Source organism: Diorhabda carinulata, chromosome 3 (genome assembly GCF_026250575.1).
Source record: "Diorhabda carinulata isolate Delta chromosome 3, icDioCari1.1, whole genome shotgun sequence".
Lineage (NCBI taxonomy): Eukaryota > Metazoa > Arthropoda > Insecta > Coleoptera > Chrysomelidae > Diorhabda > Diorhabda carinulata.
This window is the reverse complement of record NC_079462.1, coordinates 4,815,277-4,833,919: the sequence shown is the minus strand read 5'-3', so window position 1 is coordinate 4,833,919 and position 18,643 is coordinate 4,815,277. Positions and strand designations below refer to the sequence as shown.

General features: G+C 31.6%; 2 protein-coding genes across 2 annotated transcripts; one reads left to right on the top strand and one right to left on the bottom strand.

Moving 5' to 3' along the window:
* Positions 1-2,547: 2,547 nt before the first annotated feature.
* LOC130891468 (jerky protein homolog-like) lies at positions 2,548-3,302 on the bottom strand. Its single transcript, XM_057796239.1, has 2 exons — positions 2,890-3,302; positions 2,548-2,746 (listed from the first exon to the last, which is right to left on the bottom strand). Exons 1-2 carry the CDS (start codon positions 3,300-3,302, stop codon positions 2,548-2,550), a joined length of 612 nt encoding a protein of 203 aa, XP_057652222.1.
* Positions 3,303-10,115: 6,813 nt separating this feature from the next.
* LOC130891835 (aladin-like) lies at positions 10,116-18,310 on the top strand. Its single transcript, XM_057796869.1, has 5 exons — positions 10,116-10,822; positions 10,873-11,421; positions 11,473-11,726; positions 15,539-15,901; positions 17,882-18,310. The coding sequence occupies exons 1-5, from the start codon at positions 10,700-10,702 to the stop codon at positions 18,078-18,080; spliced, it is 1,488 nt and encodes a 495-aa protein (XP_057652852.1). The 5' UTR covers positions 10,116-10,699; the 3' UTR covers positions 18,081-18,310.
* Positions 18,311-18,643: the final 333 nt, after the last annotated feature.

The window sequence follows — 18,643 nt, the reverse complement described above, 5'->3', positions numbered from 1 at the left end:
GAATAAATATTCCAAATAAATGTCAAATTGTGAAATATGTATATAATAGTATGTGTATATACTGTTCTGAAAGTACATTTTTTGTTTTTATGGAGTACTTATTGATATGTGTTAATCATGATTTAGTTTTTTTTTCAATTTCTCTTTGAATGTACTAGGTGTTTCTAAATTCATAAAGTGATATTCCTTATTAAAATATGATCGACTTGTAACAAAATTTCTTTGGTCTCAACCCTCTTCTGAGATATAATTTTTTCTCTAAAATAAAAGTGCAGAACTTGATTTTTTAATTTACATGTATTAACCACTATTTTTTCACTTTTATTACATTATTGGTAGGTCAAATTAGCATCCCTCGACTGATTTAAAAGATATCATATTTTTTAATTCAATTTTCTATAATAAATTATTCAAAATCTCTGTTTATTTCAGAACATTTGTTTTTTTATTAAAACCAATAGAATCAGTGAAAAAATAATTTTTTTTATTTATCAATTTGTTCTAATAATAATAATAATAATAATAATTCTTTCTTCCATTTAGTTTTTTTATCTCTTCCTAAATAATATTGTCGAGTTTCGTCACCTCCAGCATCACAGAAACTGTCTTCTTGTTTTATATCTTACATAATGGATCACGGTTCTTAGACCGTAGCGTCATCTTCAGCTTGAGGAGCTGATTCCATTACTGCCTCTGTAATTGCTTTTACTCCATTTTCTCGCTCAGACTCAGATTCATGTGTAGTCATCCTCTTCAGAATCACTAGAGTCAACATTTTCCTCATCACTTTGTAACTCATTTCACAAAACTTTAAGCATTTTCTGCTCATTTTCGAAGCTGTGTCTTTTTATCTAAACAGTAATAAAAATTAAAAAAATCATTAATAAATGCAAATGATAAAAAAATAACAGAAATAACAACAAAAGTCAAATAACTTAGCTTGTTAAAAGCTAAATTATACTCGGAATGGTAGGGTGACAATGACCCAAGTAACTAACAAGTCGCAGTCTAGACACTGGCAGCTCCAGTTGCTGAAAAGAGGAGGAACATAAGTGCAAACACTGTGTAATCTATCATTAAAATTTTGTTCAGTTGATTGTCACCCCACCACTCACGCGTCGGGTTAACAATCATTTTTTTCAAAGGATTTTTTTAGATCTTGGTGTAGCTATCAGCTCTTTCGAAATAGTCCTTTTTGTCCATTGTAACAACCTTGAACCCTTTATCTAGTATTGATTGAAAACAATTACTTTTCTTCAAACCTTCGGCAATGTTAAAATATTTTCTTATTATGGACAAGGGATGCTTATTTCTTCCCCTTAAAAATATAAGGAATTAAAAACAGTACACTCCAATTTGAGAAAAATGTCTTATTTCTCCTCACTAAATTTCAAGAGTGATATCTTAAAAAGGGTTGAGAGAAAAAAGTTGTTTAAGGGCAACATTTATCATAATTTTATGCAGGCATGAATTTATAAACACCTCGTATATAATATTCTTGATTTGTGGTCTATTTAAATAGAAAACATTGATTTTATCAATAGAAGTAATTTTTGACGGTTTAGTCTAACTATTTAATATTTTAGATCAATTTTAATCGTTATTGATTTTGATTGATCAATTTCTAAATTGAAGCCACAGTGAGCATCGATTATCCAGAATAATTGCTGCATGTTAGTGTCCGGCAAATTGAAAAACCGGATAACTGATTTGGACTCGATTTTAATTTTATTCGCACTGTAATATGTAATGTAATTCAACTATTTAATCAATATATACACCGCAAACAAAGGATTTTTAAACAAAAAACAGCAAATAGAATTTACAGAACACCTTTAATTAACCTAAACACAAAAATGACAATATACAAAGTCATTGTGGAACCTATTTTAACGTATGGATGTGAATACTGGCAACTAACAGATAGGAGAAAAATATAGAGGCTGTGAAAATTCACTACTTAAGAAGATTGTGCAGGATATCTAGAACAGAGTATATACAGAATGAAGATATATGAGGAAGAACAGGTCGAGTCTACACGACTTTAGATAGAATACAGACTAAGTAACTGCTCTGATACCGACATGTGATGAGGATGGAGCACTACAGGTGGTTGAAGAAAGCATTCAAGGACCTGGAAGGAAGCAATTGCACAAAATATGAAAGACAGAGTTATCCAGGAAAACAAGTGGATATATAGGAAAGTGTAGCGTACGAAATGCGGGATGCGGCAAAGAAAGCTGTAAGACCCCCGCTGTGTATATACCTTTAATTATGTAAATTACAATACTATAGGTTTGAGGATGCTGACAAAAGAAATCAGATATTTTTTTTGCTTAAGACTACTTCTCACACGTTTTTTTGCAGCTAAATCTCTTAGTCTTTTTTAGAACAAAAGCTGAATGGTGTCACACTCAGGTTGACGCTCTAGCCACTTCTTAGCTTTTTCCAAACAAGTAGATATCTCATCGTGGGTCTGAACATCGTTTTCTACCCCAGTGTCTTCTCCATCCTCCTCTTCCTCTCCTACTTCCTGATTATCGTTCTTTAATTCTTTATCTGCTGCACAATTTCTTCATCAGAAAAAATCTGATAATCAGGATCGTCGACGTCGCAATTTAACCAATCGCTTATATTGGCATTGTCACACTCCTCAAAACCTGGTGCTTCTTTGATAATTTCTCTTATTCCATCCGGATAATCCCTGTCTTGTGGTTCTTGAGGATCATCGTCATATAGACGGCGTCTTTTAAATTCAATTTCTTGTTATTGCTTAACACAGATTCTTCTCCATTCTCCATATTTAGAAGCAGCATTTGAAACAATTGCTTTCTGTAGAAACTTTTAAATGTTTCTATCACACCCTGGTCCATTGGTTGTAGGACTAACGTCACATTTGGTGGAAGAAACAACACATTGAACTTGATGAGTTGGTGCATTATCTTTCCCAATAATAAGCAGCGGGAGCCTTGATCGCCAGTAGAGTTAGCACAAACCAAGGGTGTAATGCAGGAATTGTTGGTAGCTTTGACCTGTTTTGCATTGTCAAAACAACCAGCTTTGCATAATTCATTAAATGACTTCTTTAAATTTTCGGCAGATACTATACCATCTGACAGTCTCTCACCTTGTATGTCTAGCTCCCTTATCCCGTGCCCGGATTTAAAGCGTTGAAACCAGCCAGTTGTCGCTTTAAAATTAGGATCACCATTCATTTGGTTTACCTGTAGTGCTTTTTCACAAATGATCGGTCCGTTGATTGGTTGTCCTTGACTTCTAATTTGTATAAACCAAGTATACATTGCCAAGTACGGCTCCTGATTGTCTGCTGATTTCATCGATTTTCTTATTGTACTCTCATCTTTACTGTCTAGTTTGGATGCATAGTCTTTGATAGTTTGATGCTGTCCGAAAACGTAGAAGTGCCTACATTGTACTGCCGCGCTAAACTAGCCCCGCTTATGCCACGATCTAGCTCTTCCAAAAATTTTTTCTGCAATTGACAAAGCTAGCTACACGTTTACGTTTAGTCGACATCACTTACAACGACAACAACTTAATTTATCAGTAAATTTATTACAATATGTAATCACAAAAACACAATCACAACTTAACCAGGGAACGTAAGATTGTCGACTGATAAAATGATGGGATTACGGGCGCTCCTGAACAGCAACCAGCTATTTTTTTTTCTAATTTTTAACCAACGAACGTCCCGAGGATCAGTATTCGGATAATTTATGCTCTACTGTATTTTACATTTTAGTTCAATTTTAGCCGTTATTGATATTTACCAATATTGATTAATTTCTAAATTGAATCTATAATCAAAATTTTTGTCTAATAAATGATATGCAAAGCAATAATGAACAATTTGCTCTGACTACGTTTATTGAATTTCGGTTTCAGTAGGATCCTTATTGGATTTTTTCTTTTTTTTACTTTAGGTGTGATGTTTATTGCGTTTTTCCTAAGTTTTGTATTGTTTTTAGCATCTCGTCTTTGGTTGTCAATGTTTTGATATTTCTATTCTGGATAACTCACAGTAATTATATTTTGTTTTTATTTTCAAGTAGCATATCATCTGGTGAATATTTCAGGGGCTTTATCACACTAACAACTGTTTATTTAAAATATTTGGCTGTTTCAGTACTTTCCATAGTTTTTGAGTATAGTTAAATCAAATAGAATTCCACCATTTTGTTGGGTTCTTTGGATTCATCTTAACTTTTTGCAATTACTTTTTTTTAATTCATCACGCGCGGAAATTCATCGAAACCTCTCACGAGGGTTCAATTTTTTTTCTGATTTGTAACCAATGCACGTCCGGATAACTGGTTTTCGGATAATTGATGCTTTACTGTATAATCAAACTTTTGTCTAATAAATGATAACCAAAGCAATAATAATCAATTTGCTCTAACTACGTTTATTGAATGTCGGTTTCAGTACTGGATCCTTATTGGATTTTTTCTTTTTTTTACTTTAGGTGTGATGTTTATTGTGTTTTTCCTGAATTTTGTATTGTTTCTAGCATCTCAAAGAATCTTTGGTTGTCATTGGCTTCAAGTAGCCTATCAACTGGCGAATATTTCAGGGGATTTATCACAATTTCTCCATTTTGTTGGGATCTTTGGATTTATCTTAACTTTTTGCAATTATTTTTTGGGGCAACTGCAACTCCTGTGCCTGGTATCTACTAGTTTTGAGAGATTTCCAACCGAGTCAATATTTTTTTTCTTTTCATTGTTTGATGTTATACGTTTATTATAATGAATAAAGGGGACTTTGGGTGGTTATTTATTTAAAAAAATATATAGGTCAGATCTCAAACCAGCTAATAAAAAACGCAGATTGTTATCAAATCAACTTTCGTTTTAGTGTTGATTTTCCCTTAAAAAAATTAAGTTGGAATTTCTGGAAACGTTGGTGATATTTATACCTAACACACTGTTTGCACCAACACTCACAATTACACTGTTTGACAAGTTGTCGTCTTCAGAGACTGAAGGTAAACTAAAACCTAATGACTTAACTTCTTATGCTGGATACAATGAAAAGAATCAGTAGGGAATGTACCTGCACATAGCGGTATTTTTCCTAAACTCATCAAATTCTAACTTATTGGTATTCCTAAATACTAAAGTATCTAAAAATGTTAACTGACCATTGTTTTCCATTTCATAGATGAACTTCATACATGAATATTTTGATTTAATTCCAAAATGAATTCGTCTACGTTTCCCTTCTTCATATTAAATATAGCGAAAACATCATCCATCATATCATCATAGTTTACGTTCAGTCTCTGAAGACGACAACTTGGTTATCGAAACGCGCGTCAGACAGTGTAATTGTGAGTAGTTGAGTAAACGGTGTGTCCAAACTAATGTTTTTCTTTTCCTATTATTTTGAAACATCAGTTTTACAAATTATATAAAAAATATTTTTGCTGCCAGCTGTGCCATAAAAATTACACCAACAAAAAATATCTCTTGAGGGGCTCAATTTAAATGATCATCGACTGTTTTGTCATTTTATCACTTTATTGATATATTCTCCGCTTTAAATTTCTTCATTGTACATTATTATGAAATATTAAATTTTCATATGTATTCTAATTTGTTAGGAAACCAAAAGCATTAAGGAAACGCTATTAAGTGGTCAAACAAGTACTCATAGATTTTCTACAAATAGACACAGTTGGAAAACCACAAAAATATGTGAGTAGTAATCAGCGTTTCCTTTTAAAGACAAAAATGCATTTTATTTATAAACTCATTCATTAATAAGAATTTTGTGTATTCCAAAAATAGTAAAAGATGACTAGTCTGATAATGGTTGTGTTCTATAAGCCTATTAAAGTAGATGTTAATTGGGTAATTTTTAATAATTTTAAATCATCGATGGTCATCTGCATGTTACATGCTACTTATTGTTCCAATATTTGAATCATTATGTAAAACGAATTATTTAAAATTCCAACTGTCAAAATTTAAATTTATTACTTTACGTCATACTTTTTATAAATTTTTTTAAAAATATTACTCTAATAATAAAATCACTTAATCCGTGATTATGAAACAGTTCATTTGACTATTACTGTACATATATATTCATGGATTTTTTGCTCTAATTATTTCAATTCTCTTTTAAAATTTTAATTTTTAGTTTAAATGTTCACTCTGTATTTCCATATACCGCCTCCAGTATTAATTTTTTATTTTAAATTGATCCAAAAAAGTTGTGGAAATTTTTGATAATTAAATGAAATTTTAAATAATTCGTATTAATAGTTTCGCCATATTTATTTCCAGTTAGTGATCATCAAACTAGTTTAGGAAGACAAAAAAAAATACCTTCTAACCAATACTGTATATTTAACTAACAAATCAGATGTGTTTATATTTTTATATGAAATTGTACAGTTGTGTTAACTATTTTGTACAATTTAAGTAAATGTGTTGGTTAAAATATGGTAGGCGGTCGCAGCACGATTAAAAAAAGATAATTTTTAATTTTTTTGAGTCTGGAAATTTAATTGTAAATGAACATAGACAATTTTTACTAATATTTATAGGAATATGAAATTTAATCAACTTGTATATCAACTGAAAAGCTGGCTTCGATTTAAATTAGATCGGTCAGAACAACTTCTACTTTTCATACACAATTTTTTTCCAAATTTCTTTTTTTTTGGCAAATATACATGTTTCTCCATGCCATTTTCCTATTGGGTTTTAAAAACTTTTTAAAATTTTCAAAGTTTATAGTCAAAAACTAGTTAAATGGTTCGAAAATATTCATTGATTCAAAGTTACAATCGATGTCTCAGAATTGTGAATCTGAAGACTTTAAAAGTAGATAGTTGGGTTATATTACACTAGTTTATGTAATTTTTTTATTTGTTTCAATATGCCAAACTTCACTTTTAAGTGTTGAACACTGAGGTATTCACTTATCGGTATACCAACGTTGTATGGCCTGCTTAATCCTACTGAATTTCTTCTACACGATGGTATAAGGGTGTGTTTTAGGTTTAACTTGATAGAATTTTGAAAGTTTATTGTCCAAAACTAGTTAAATGGTTCGAAAATATTCATCGGTTCAAAGTTTATAATCAATGTCTCAGAATTGTGGATCTGAAGACTTTAAAAGTAGATAGTTGGGTTATATTACACTAGTTTATGTAATTTTTTTATTTGTTTCAATATGCCAAACTTTACTTTTAAGTGTTGAACACTGAGGTATTCACTTATCGGTATACCAACGTTGTATGGCCTGCTTAATCCTACTGAATTTCTTCTACACGATGGTATAAGGGTGTGTTTTAGGTTTAACTTGATAGAATTTTGAAAGTTTATTGTCCAAAACTAGTTAAATGGTTCGAAAATATTCATCGGTTCAAAGTTTATAATCAATGTCTCAGAATTGTGGATCTGAAGTAGGTAGTTGGGTTACATTACACTAGTTTATGTTTTTTTTGCTTGAATATGTCAAACTTCACTTTTAAGTGTAGGTGGTGGTATAAGGGTGTGTTTTGAGTTTAACTTTATACAATATTGAAACTTTTGTGTCCAAAACTAGTTAAATGGTTCGGGGTTCAAAGTTTTCAGTCACTTTCTTAGATTTGTGTATCTGAAAGTCTTGAAGATAAATATACTACCCAATGTACCATATACACTAAGCGCTTGTGTTAAAAAGTTTTCAGTGCGGCGGAGTTTACACATCATTTATTATACTCCGAGTTCATTTAATATTTTCTTGTTCTTGCTTCCACCTGTTTTGCCATTTATTCAGTGTAAGTTCTTGTTCCTTCTCCTTGGCACTGCTTGTACCTCTATCCTTTCTCCAATAGAGTCTTACCCTTTCCTCCATCAGTAAATCTATCGGTAGTATTCCAGACACTGTTAGTACTATTCCTTGACTTCGAGAAAGTAGCTCTCGATATTTACTTATGTTATTGCTCTTATTCATATGGTTGCTCCATAGAGGAGTATGAACTCTACCATTCCATATAGAGCTTTTCTCTGCAGACCACTGGGTCCTCTAACGTTTGGCATTATGGTTGACAGAATTTTTGTTCTTGTCGGCGCTTTTTTAGCTGCATATACAACGTATGCACCGTCGTCCAGGACAACACCCAGGTATTTGATTGCTCTTGACCGGATGATAATTTGGACCTCGAAGTCCGTTCTATAGTTTCTTGGTCCTTTAAGGATGCTATATTCCGTTTTGTCGGATGCCCATAGCAGTCTGTGCTTACTTATCCAGTTTATCACTTGGTGTATCGTTATTTCTATTCTTGTGTTTAATACAGCTGTGCAGTTTGCTTCTACGATGATTGACAGATCATCTGCAAATGCAATCATTATTGCCACATCCGAGTATTCGCATTTAAGTAGGTTATCATATAGGAGGTTCCATAACAAGGAGGCCCAGTATCCATCCTTGGGGCACACCATAATTTTCCTGTTTCCATCGTCTCTAATCAGGATGGTCCTGATTACAGCCTGTTTCGTCAGAAATGCTCAGTCTTTCATCCGCATGTATTGGTACCTAGGTATCAACTTTTTTACAGGGTACACGTATAATTTGATTGGCCTGTGAAATTTTTTAACAACATCTCTATAATTTTTTTAAACAATTGGCAAATGTACAGAACTCGAAGCCATCTTTCAATTTTTTATAAGTATTTTCTTAGGAATCTCGGTGATTATGCCACGTGTTTTTATCAATATTTGGAATTATAAAATTTGTACTATAATCTCGAATTATTTAAAATCAAGTGCTCAGAAATTATTACAGGATTAGATACCAATTGTTGTTCATTATAAATTACTAACAAACGAACATTTATTTGTATTAGTAGTATTGAGAGTAAGAAATTTGAAGCTATAAAATCAATTTTTTTACTTCAAAAAAGGGAATTTTCAATTTATTGTATGATATTGAAAAAATTTTTATTGATATCTAACATTCTATTTGATTGTATACATTAGCAGAACATGTTCACAAAATATCTTAAATAAGTTTTTTTCCAATTTCGTGTCTTTCGACTGACACATTGGCGTAGAAGGTCTTAGTCATTGCCATGTATTTTGATTATTTTGTTGCGTCAATTTATCTTATTTGGCGCAAAGTACCAATCGTTTTTTTTTGTAAGGAAAAGAAAATGTGCTTTAAGCATTTTCAACCAATTGTTACTACTTAAGGAAATTTTAAAGTGATATTTTCTGTGAAAATTATACGTATTGTTTTTTTAATACTATATTTTTGACAAATCAGATCTTTTAATTTATACCTTCCACCTGATTTTGTTCAGGGTATTCCAACCACGATGTGCTGAATCAACATGTATATTAAAAACAAGTTGAAGCTCGTTTCCGTTGAAATATTTTTAGTTTTGTGGGACTTCCTGTAGTTCCAATTTTCATTTACTTATTTTTTGGAAGATGTAGTGCATGCATTCGTAGATGTCGCGACTGTAGCGCCACAGCGCGGATTCTTGTCTCTTACCCTGTGGTGTCTGGTTGATACGTAGATGACTTATTGTTAATTAAACTTCGCCCGGCAAAGGACGCGAGACCGCATGACAAGGGCCTTGCGACTAGTGGACAGTCTACGGATTAACTAAAGGAAAACCGAGCTTCTTTTTTACCAGGGGGCACAACACTGGCACTTTCCCAAATACGTACTCTAAGAGCTGTAATATCTGGGATTAACTCTGGATACAAAACAATTCTAGTACAAACACGTGAATAACAAAATAAAAAAGGCCGCCTGCTCCCTCTGTGCATGTAAAAGTGCCTTCGGTTGAAATGGGGTGTTACATCTAAGATCCTCTGGATTTAAAACCCTCCACACGTAGGGGACCATCGTGTAGTGACCCTGTACGGTTATAGCAAAAAAGCAAAAACAAGAGTGTGACTGGACAGAGGTCAACGCCTCGCGTGTTTCATTATTACAGTATCCATGCGTCAGCCCCAACAGGGCCCGTGAGGTCCTACAGAGTCTCCTACCTTTGATACAATTTGAAACTGGGAAAGACTATCAAATCAAACAAGTGATTTTAAACTAACTACCGTCTTCGGTATTCGCTGTGATGGAATGAAATATCTTCAATATTTTTGTTTTATTGGTTGGTATAAACAGAAAAGGGCTATAATGTGAAGACCACGAATATTTATTGTGGGAAATCTTTTGAAAAATCTAAAAGTGCAAGGAGAATATTGTAATTTTATTTAGCGGAAAACGGATACATGGGTCATAGAAGAAAGAAATGTACACAGATGACAATTTAGGGTACATTCCACTAAGCGTTCACGGCGCCTGAAATATTGTTTTTGGACAACTAGCACATAGCAACTACGAGCGTTGAAAGGATTAACAGAAATTTCAAACTCTTGCAACCATGAGAATCTATTTCATTATTGCGGTATGGGGTATTATAAGTACTTTTGAAGCATTCTTGTGACGCACCATCATATATTTTACTATTTCACTGTAAATTCAGTAACTTACAAATTATAACATAACCTCTCAAAGCTTTCGCTTTATTTTTCTGTTTTGTCATACGTGTTTGTCGCGAGTGCTTAGTAGAATGCACCCTAGGGCATATAACCTCGAAATTTGAATTTGACATTGTTAATCGTTTACTTTTGTATGTGTGATAGGATATTTTTAATATTTTATAAAAATGATGAGAACACTTCAAGACTTCGAGCTTCCTATAGATGGACAAATCTCTCTATGCCAAATAAACGGTAGAGTATTTTACACAAATTTCGATATCGCCAATTTGAACGCGTTAACGAATACAGTAAGTTATAAAACGATTTTTTTACAATTATTAATATACACTGATTGTAGTTAGAGCATCATCCTAAAATTCACATTACCAGAGACTTATTGCATCCAACAACTTCGGGTGACGAAGGGAAAGCTCTGTTCTTACCTGTAGATGTTTCTTTTCTCAAACAACTAACTCAGGTTTATTATGAACAGGGTTATATTGAAGCACTACATACAGCAGCTTCTCACAATCAATTATTTATATCTAAATCTTCCAAAGCAATATTAGCATTATTAAAATATATCAGGAAAGTTAGGTTATTAATTAATCCAAATTTAAGATACAGTGGTCCTAGTTTAATAGGTAACTATTCACAAACCAGGAATTGGCTTAACACTACGATCAGATATATTTCTTGGCATCCTTATTGCATCAAAGTGGCAATAGTTACTTGTGATGACAGTGTGAGAATTTTCAGTAATGATTCCAATTCAGTTTCTCCGTTGTTAAAATATAAACTCCAGAAACATATTACTTGTGTCGCATGGAGACCAATGTCAAATACAGAAATTGCAGTGGCACATGAAAATGGGATAATCGTATGGAATATTGATCCTAACTCTCTGGTAAGTTGATTTTTATGATTGAAACTATTCATTGCTAGTTGATTTGTTTAGATTACCAGACCCTCGATAAGTAATGCAACTGTATTGCAAAGAGAAGATCACAGACCTGTTATGAGTATGGCATGGTCTCCTAAAGGTGATAAATTAGCTACTGTAGCAGCATGTGATAGGACAATATATATTTGGGATGTAGAATTAGGAAAAACTAGTATTTTGAAGAGATCTGGAGGCTCAGGAAATATTCTAATAAAATGGTCTCCCACTGGGGAAAAACTATTGACCTGCACAAATAGTCTTGTATTTAGGTAAGTGTTATATTATCATTTAAAATATTTCCAAACTGACCGAACATTTTTAACTACTTGACATATATACAATTCATTCATTCATTCATTAGGGTAATGATGAGGATTATGTCCTCAACACACTTAACAAAAAAACTTTCCACAAACAAAGCCCAGACCAATGAATTGGAACCAATGAAGAAAAATAATTCATCTATTCATCTTTTGCTCTTTGAAATTCGTTCACAATTATTCAAATTACAGTTTTTACCAAAAAAAATTTCAACTTTATAATTTGAAAACTGTTTTTCTGTAAGATCCTTGATTATTTTGACAATTAGTAATGTTGATACATTTACATTACACTCACAGTTTAACAATAATAATTTGTAGGTATTACAGTATGTACTGTAATTTTGTACTTAGAAGAAAGCATGATAATAGGATACTAAAACATTTATTGCTGCTTTTATAAAACCACAAAATAATATAGATGAGCTCGAGACCTTTACTAAAAACAAATCTAAAGAGTTGGAAACTGGTATTTCTCTAAATACCAGTAATAATGAAGTTGCTATATTGAAAACAAATCTGAAGAGTCAGAAACCGGTAATTTTTCTTTAAATACCACTAATAATGAAGTTGCTACTGTAGATTAGCAAGAGATGATTGTATCAAACAGTTTTGGGTATTCTATTTCCACTAAATTAGATAATATTTTGGAATGTGAGATGAATGTAGAAAAGAATATGAAAATTTATATGATGCCATGTCTGATTTTTGTGAAAATACAAATAAGGATTTTAAAAATCCTTGCTTTTAAAGTGAAACAAGATTTGCAAACTATGTTAAAAGAGTTTATGAAAATTTCAGAAATGATTCTAAAAGAATTATAACAGTCTTGGAAAAAAAAACAACTAGAATCTCTTACTTTTGCAACTTCCACCGAGTAACAGGAGGCAGTTAATGCAAATGTTCAAGTAAACAAAATTAAAAATGTACAATTTTGCTAAAGGCTTTCTGAACTATGTGACTTATATGAATAATTTAGCAAAATTATAAATATTTTGCAAAAATTAACTATACTTCCTCATTCATCATTTAAAATCTAAGTCTTTTACATTAGATAGAAACATCTGTACTTGCATAAATCATGGTACAACACCAGAGAATCGAGAGAACATAGAGAATCAAGTAAAGTGTTTTTGGCCATAAGGATAAAAGGATAAAATTTTAATGGAAAATTTAGGTCGGTACCAAAATGTTCCCATCTTTAATTGTTTTGTTTGAAAATGTTAGAAATATAACTGATATCAAATCATTATCAGTCAAATTAAAACTTAAAGTAAGCACTCACAGCTGCATGTCACATAATGAAATTCATATTTTCAAACAGAAAGCTTGTGTTTGTGTTGAAAGATGTTGATATTGATCTGCTGCAGTTCCAATATAGGACATTTCTTCATAAATTGGAAGAAATAACTACGCATATGAAAATTAATTCAAACTCTTATCTAGTATTGATATTATTAAAATACTTTTATCAAGTAAAGGATCACATCAAAATATTGAACTAATTCTTCAGTGGATATGTGTTGCTTCAGTACTCCTGTCCGTTGAGAATCAGTTTGCAAATCTCAGTATGAATATCGCAACAATAAAAGCAGACCAATAAGTGATGAAACTGCTCATTATTCGATGATGATTTCGGTCAATAGAGGACTGCCAACCAAATGTATCAGTGCTGTGTTAGAGTCCATGTCAAAATGTTTCGTTAAACAAGACAAAAGTACTGACTAGCATTTCTTGCGACGTGGCCACAACATTAAAAATTGGATAATATCAAAATCAGTGGATAAACTGTTGAAATTAAATTCGCCTATTCCTTTCATGAATTAAAATCTATATGAAACGATTTTATTATTATTACTAATTTTTTTGTATTCTTCCAGATATTAAATCATCATCTTTATTTTTTAATTAGATTTTTTTACAGCTTGCAGATACTTTTTGTTATTTTCGGATGTGCGCGCGAATACTTTTTAATTTTATACAAGTCTCGTTTGGATAAATGTTTTCTAAATTCTGTTCTTGCAGTAACAAAGACAGACTTCTAATGATTCAGAATTTGATTTTATTAAAATTGTTTCAGATGAGAGGTAGTTTTCAAGACAAAGAGAAACGTGTTAACTCGCAGCCATTTCAATATCTTCTTTTTCTTTTTAGTTACATTTTTTTTTCATTTCTCTAGTATATTCTTTATATACACTAATATATCATCTTTTCTTCAAAATAGGTATTTGAAATTCTATTGTTTTGCTGGTAAATCCACTGCTGACACAATTACCTTTGCCATGAAAGAGAGACTAAAAATTTTTGCATGTTGAATATAGAAATTTTTTTCAAGACACTTTTAACTTTTTTAAAAATACTTTGTTCATATGAAACGACTTTTAATTTTTACAAAAAATAACAGAGAAATCAATACTCAACAAGACGAATAACACCAAAACAATGAATTCTTAATTTATTGCAATGAACCTATATTTATTAGATCTGTGTTTTGGAATCCACTAACTATGTTAATATTATTTATTGCTCTTTGGATTCTTCGCATTGTACGATAGAATGGGTGACCTTTCACATTTCTATTTAATTAGATAACAAAAAAATTATCAGGAGTGGTAAATTTTACATTAGGGGACTTACAGGATAGGCATTTTACCATTACAAGATTTCGACTCTCCATAAACTTTTGTTTGCAGAGATAAACATGTGAAATTGTATATTTGCATAATATATTTATGTATATGATGATTGTTCAATATGCAGCGTTTATTAAATTCTGATTCTATGATTTTTAGTAGTCAATTACACCCTATGAATAATTAGGTTTTTCCTGAAGTCATTTTTGTTAAAAAAGGAATTTTCCTGGAGCTGTGCTATAATTTCCTTTCCTGAAATATAACTGACAACCAATTCAACTTACTTACTATCAATTTTTCCACTTTTTAGAAAGGTGATTATGAAGTTCTAACAAAGTAATATATTCAGGTGTGATTAATTTCTTTATATTTGAAATGTGACAAAGAAATACAATGAATTTTTATCCAAAACAAAGTTAAAATGTAATTTACAATTGATCTGCCTCAGAATTCTGTCATTGCCATTCACTTATCATAAAGTTGAATGCGTGATTGGAAACCAAAAACTCATTAATTAGAAGAGATTTGTAGTACACCGTGTTGTCATGAAGAAAATGGAAGCCATTGGCTCATTTTTAAAGTCTCTTAACATGTTTTTTCTCAAACGTTCCAGTGCTTGTATAGTATCTTCTGTTTTAAGTCGAAAGGCGCCCTTTCCATTAGTAGTCCTTATAGACTTATTTTAAAATTTCTTGAACTTCTTTATAACTTTCCCAACTAGTTGCAACATTAGTCATTCACAATATTTTTTAATCACCCTCGTATTTCAAGATGATATGAAATCAGGTATATGAAACCCTAGATCTGATAGTGCATTTAAAAATTGTTGTGTATTTCTATGAATTCCTTCATCAATACCCCATTGCATTTTAAAAAATAAGGTCCTCAATCCACCCCTTTCAAAGATTGTAAAAATTATTCTGGACGACCTGTACATAACCAGACACTATATTTTCATTTGAATAATAATTTTGGTAGCTTGAGATAACTTTTTAAAAATATTTATTTTTACAATTGTAAAAAGAATGCCTAGAGAAGCTGGTTCAGGGAACTTGACTGTGGGATATAAGTCGCCAGCATCTTCTTATGACAACCATGTCAATAATTATTTATCTTATTATTTTTTAGAGTTTGGGATTGTCGAAATTGGGAATGTGAAAGATGGACGGTATTAAATGGTAGAGTCCAATCAGCTTGTTGGTCAAATTGTGGTACCACACTTTTATTTGCTACCGATACAGAAACGATAATATATGGAGTGATTGTGAAACATGATTTAATATTCACTTCTGACTCTGACACATCGTCCAATCAAGCTCTTCCTATTTTTGACATAAGTAAGGTTGATATAGATGGTGTTATTGTTGGAGGATTAGTACAGTGCATGGAAAGTGATCCTAAAGGAAAATTGTTGGCTGTTATGTTTCAAGACACTGATTGTATAGCTGTTTTTAATATAGTTCGACAACAAGGATTGCAACTTATAGCTAGGTAAGAATATATTATGGTTGACGTATTTTTATTTAACTATTTTATTCAACCCGGGGATTCCCTGAAATTGTGCGCAGCGCTAGTGTATTAGGCAACTTCAACAATAATAACAATTCTTAACAATAAAGCTCTGCAAATAGAATTAATTGTTCTAGAAATAACATGGAAATACGACTGTGTATATGGATTGACAACGAAATTGAACTTAATATGCCATTAAGCCAATCTATCATAATGGAAAAAGCTAAAAGAATTTTCCAATTACATTCAGGCTGAGGCAAGTGACATGAGTGAAACTTTCATTGCTAGTCGAGGATTGTTTAATAGATTTAAACATCGAAATAATCTTCACAATATAAATATTACAGGAGAAGCAGCAAGTGGTGAAACAAAAGCAGCTGCTGAATTCCCAGCAACATTAAAAACAATAATTGAATAAGGAAATACTCCAGAATTGGTTTTTAATGTTGATGTAACAGGTCTATTTTGGAAAAGCATGCCAAAACGAACATTTCTTTCCTAAGAAGATTTAATGCTGCCATAGATCACTTATCACTTCTACTGGGTGGTTATGCTAGCAGATATTTCAAATTAAAACCACTACTAGTTTACTACTCCAAGAACCCTAGAGCGATGAAAGGCATATCTAAATCATGGATAACTATGAAAATTTTCTAGGATTGGTTCACTGAACATTTCTGCCTGTCTGTTGAACGTTATCGAAAAATTAAAAAGCTTGAACAAAGAGCACTACTATTAGTTGCTAAAGCTCCAAGCCATTCCACAAATTTATTAGTGGTTTTCTTGCCGCCTAACATAACTGCCTTAATCCAACCAATTGACCAAGGCACTATATTCAATTTTAAGGCTTATTACTTGCAGCGAAAATATTGCAAAAAACTACAGTATCATAAATGCTGTAGACAACATAAACCTTTCTTGGAATAAGATAACAGAAAGATCTTTGAAAGGAGTATGGGAGAACATTTGGACAGATTTAAGTAAGAGCGAAGACATTGGACACTATCGATATGGATGAAATAGTGGAATTAGCAAAACAAACCGGTTTAGATGATGTAATGTGGAAGACGTCGAATAGTTCAGGAAACAGCAACTAGTCTTTTTAATGATGAGGAATTAACTGAGCAAGAAGAAAACAAAATTATTGATAGTACTGATTTCGAAGAAGAACAAAAAGAACTTTTGATGGTGTTTGTAAAAAGGAGTTTGATCGATATAACTGAAATTTTGGACCAAATTGTTGAATATGATCCAAATTTTAACAGACTGGGTGTTATAGATGCTTCATCCACTTATCAACAACTTCTAACAATATACATACTTGCATTACATGAAGATTCTTGTTCACAGGTAGACTTTTACTTGTCCAAAGCAGCAAATAATAAATACAAATACAAGATGAAACATCCATTTGTTTTCTCAGCCTTACAAAATAGAGTATTAAGAAAATATTTCACTATAGACACTGAAAAAGAGGCATATTTAAAGTGGTTTGTAGGTGAAATAAATATCTCCCTTTTTATAACAAAATCTCAAAAGGATATTATTGGATTAAAGTTTTTACTATATGTGGTGGTAAATAACATTTTAACTAAACTGTATCTAATATAAAAATATTTTCATTGCTTTTTATCTTATTAGATGAAACCACTTTTTCTGATCAAAAGATAATAACTCTGAAATATGGTTTTGAATGCATGTACCACCTCTTCGAGTTATAAACATCTGTATCTATGTAGTTTATCTAAGACAACACAATTCAATTAAAATGGGGTGGAAAAATAAAGTGTTAAATTTTTAAGTATTAATAAGTGTAATGAACATGTTAACAATGAAAGAAGAAAATTAAATGGATTAGAAAAAATTTGTGTTGGAAAATTGGTTTACTTTTACTTAAATCATAACATTTTTCATTATATATTATATACAAGTTGAATTTATCATTTTTCTTGTTTTCAGTTCTCTAATAAATGGCTTACCCGAAGAAAAACCGAGTACTATTAGCTTTCTTCAAGACTTTGAAGCAGGAGCATGTTTATCTATAGGATGGTCAAGTGGGAGAATTCAATATTTTCCGGTTATTTATACAGATTTACCATCTACCGAAAACAGTTTTATATCTTCCACTTTAAATTCATGTAATGCGTCCATTTTTTGAATGGGTAACAAAAATACTTCAAAGACTAAAAATGCCTAGAGTGAATCAAAAGAACATGTAATATCAAATGTGAAAATTACAAAATGAAATTGGTCAACATAAGTTACCACCGGCCAACAATTTTAGAAACAATGCTTGGCTTTGGAAGATTGAAGATTTAATCATAATTTTCATATATTTCAAAAAATATTCTTAAATAAAAATATCTGGAATAAAATTATTATTAGTTGTTTTAATATTTAATTAATATACAAATGAGTTTACCAAAATCTCAACATTCAGGAAAAAACCTTTTAGCAGACCAACAGTAACACATCACCATGTGACAGTCCCTCCTCACTGACATATATCTTACATCACTTTTTGATACTGATGAAAGTGTTGCATCTGTCACTCACTCTAATTTCCCAGCTTTTCAATAAATAAACTCAATTGGTTATGGAATTTTATCATTTTTGCTTAACCATCAGTAATCTGTCACCATGGGACGGTCTCTCTTTGCTGACATCTTTCTAACATCATTTTTCGATCCTGGTGAAAGTGCTGTATCTGTACTTCACTCT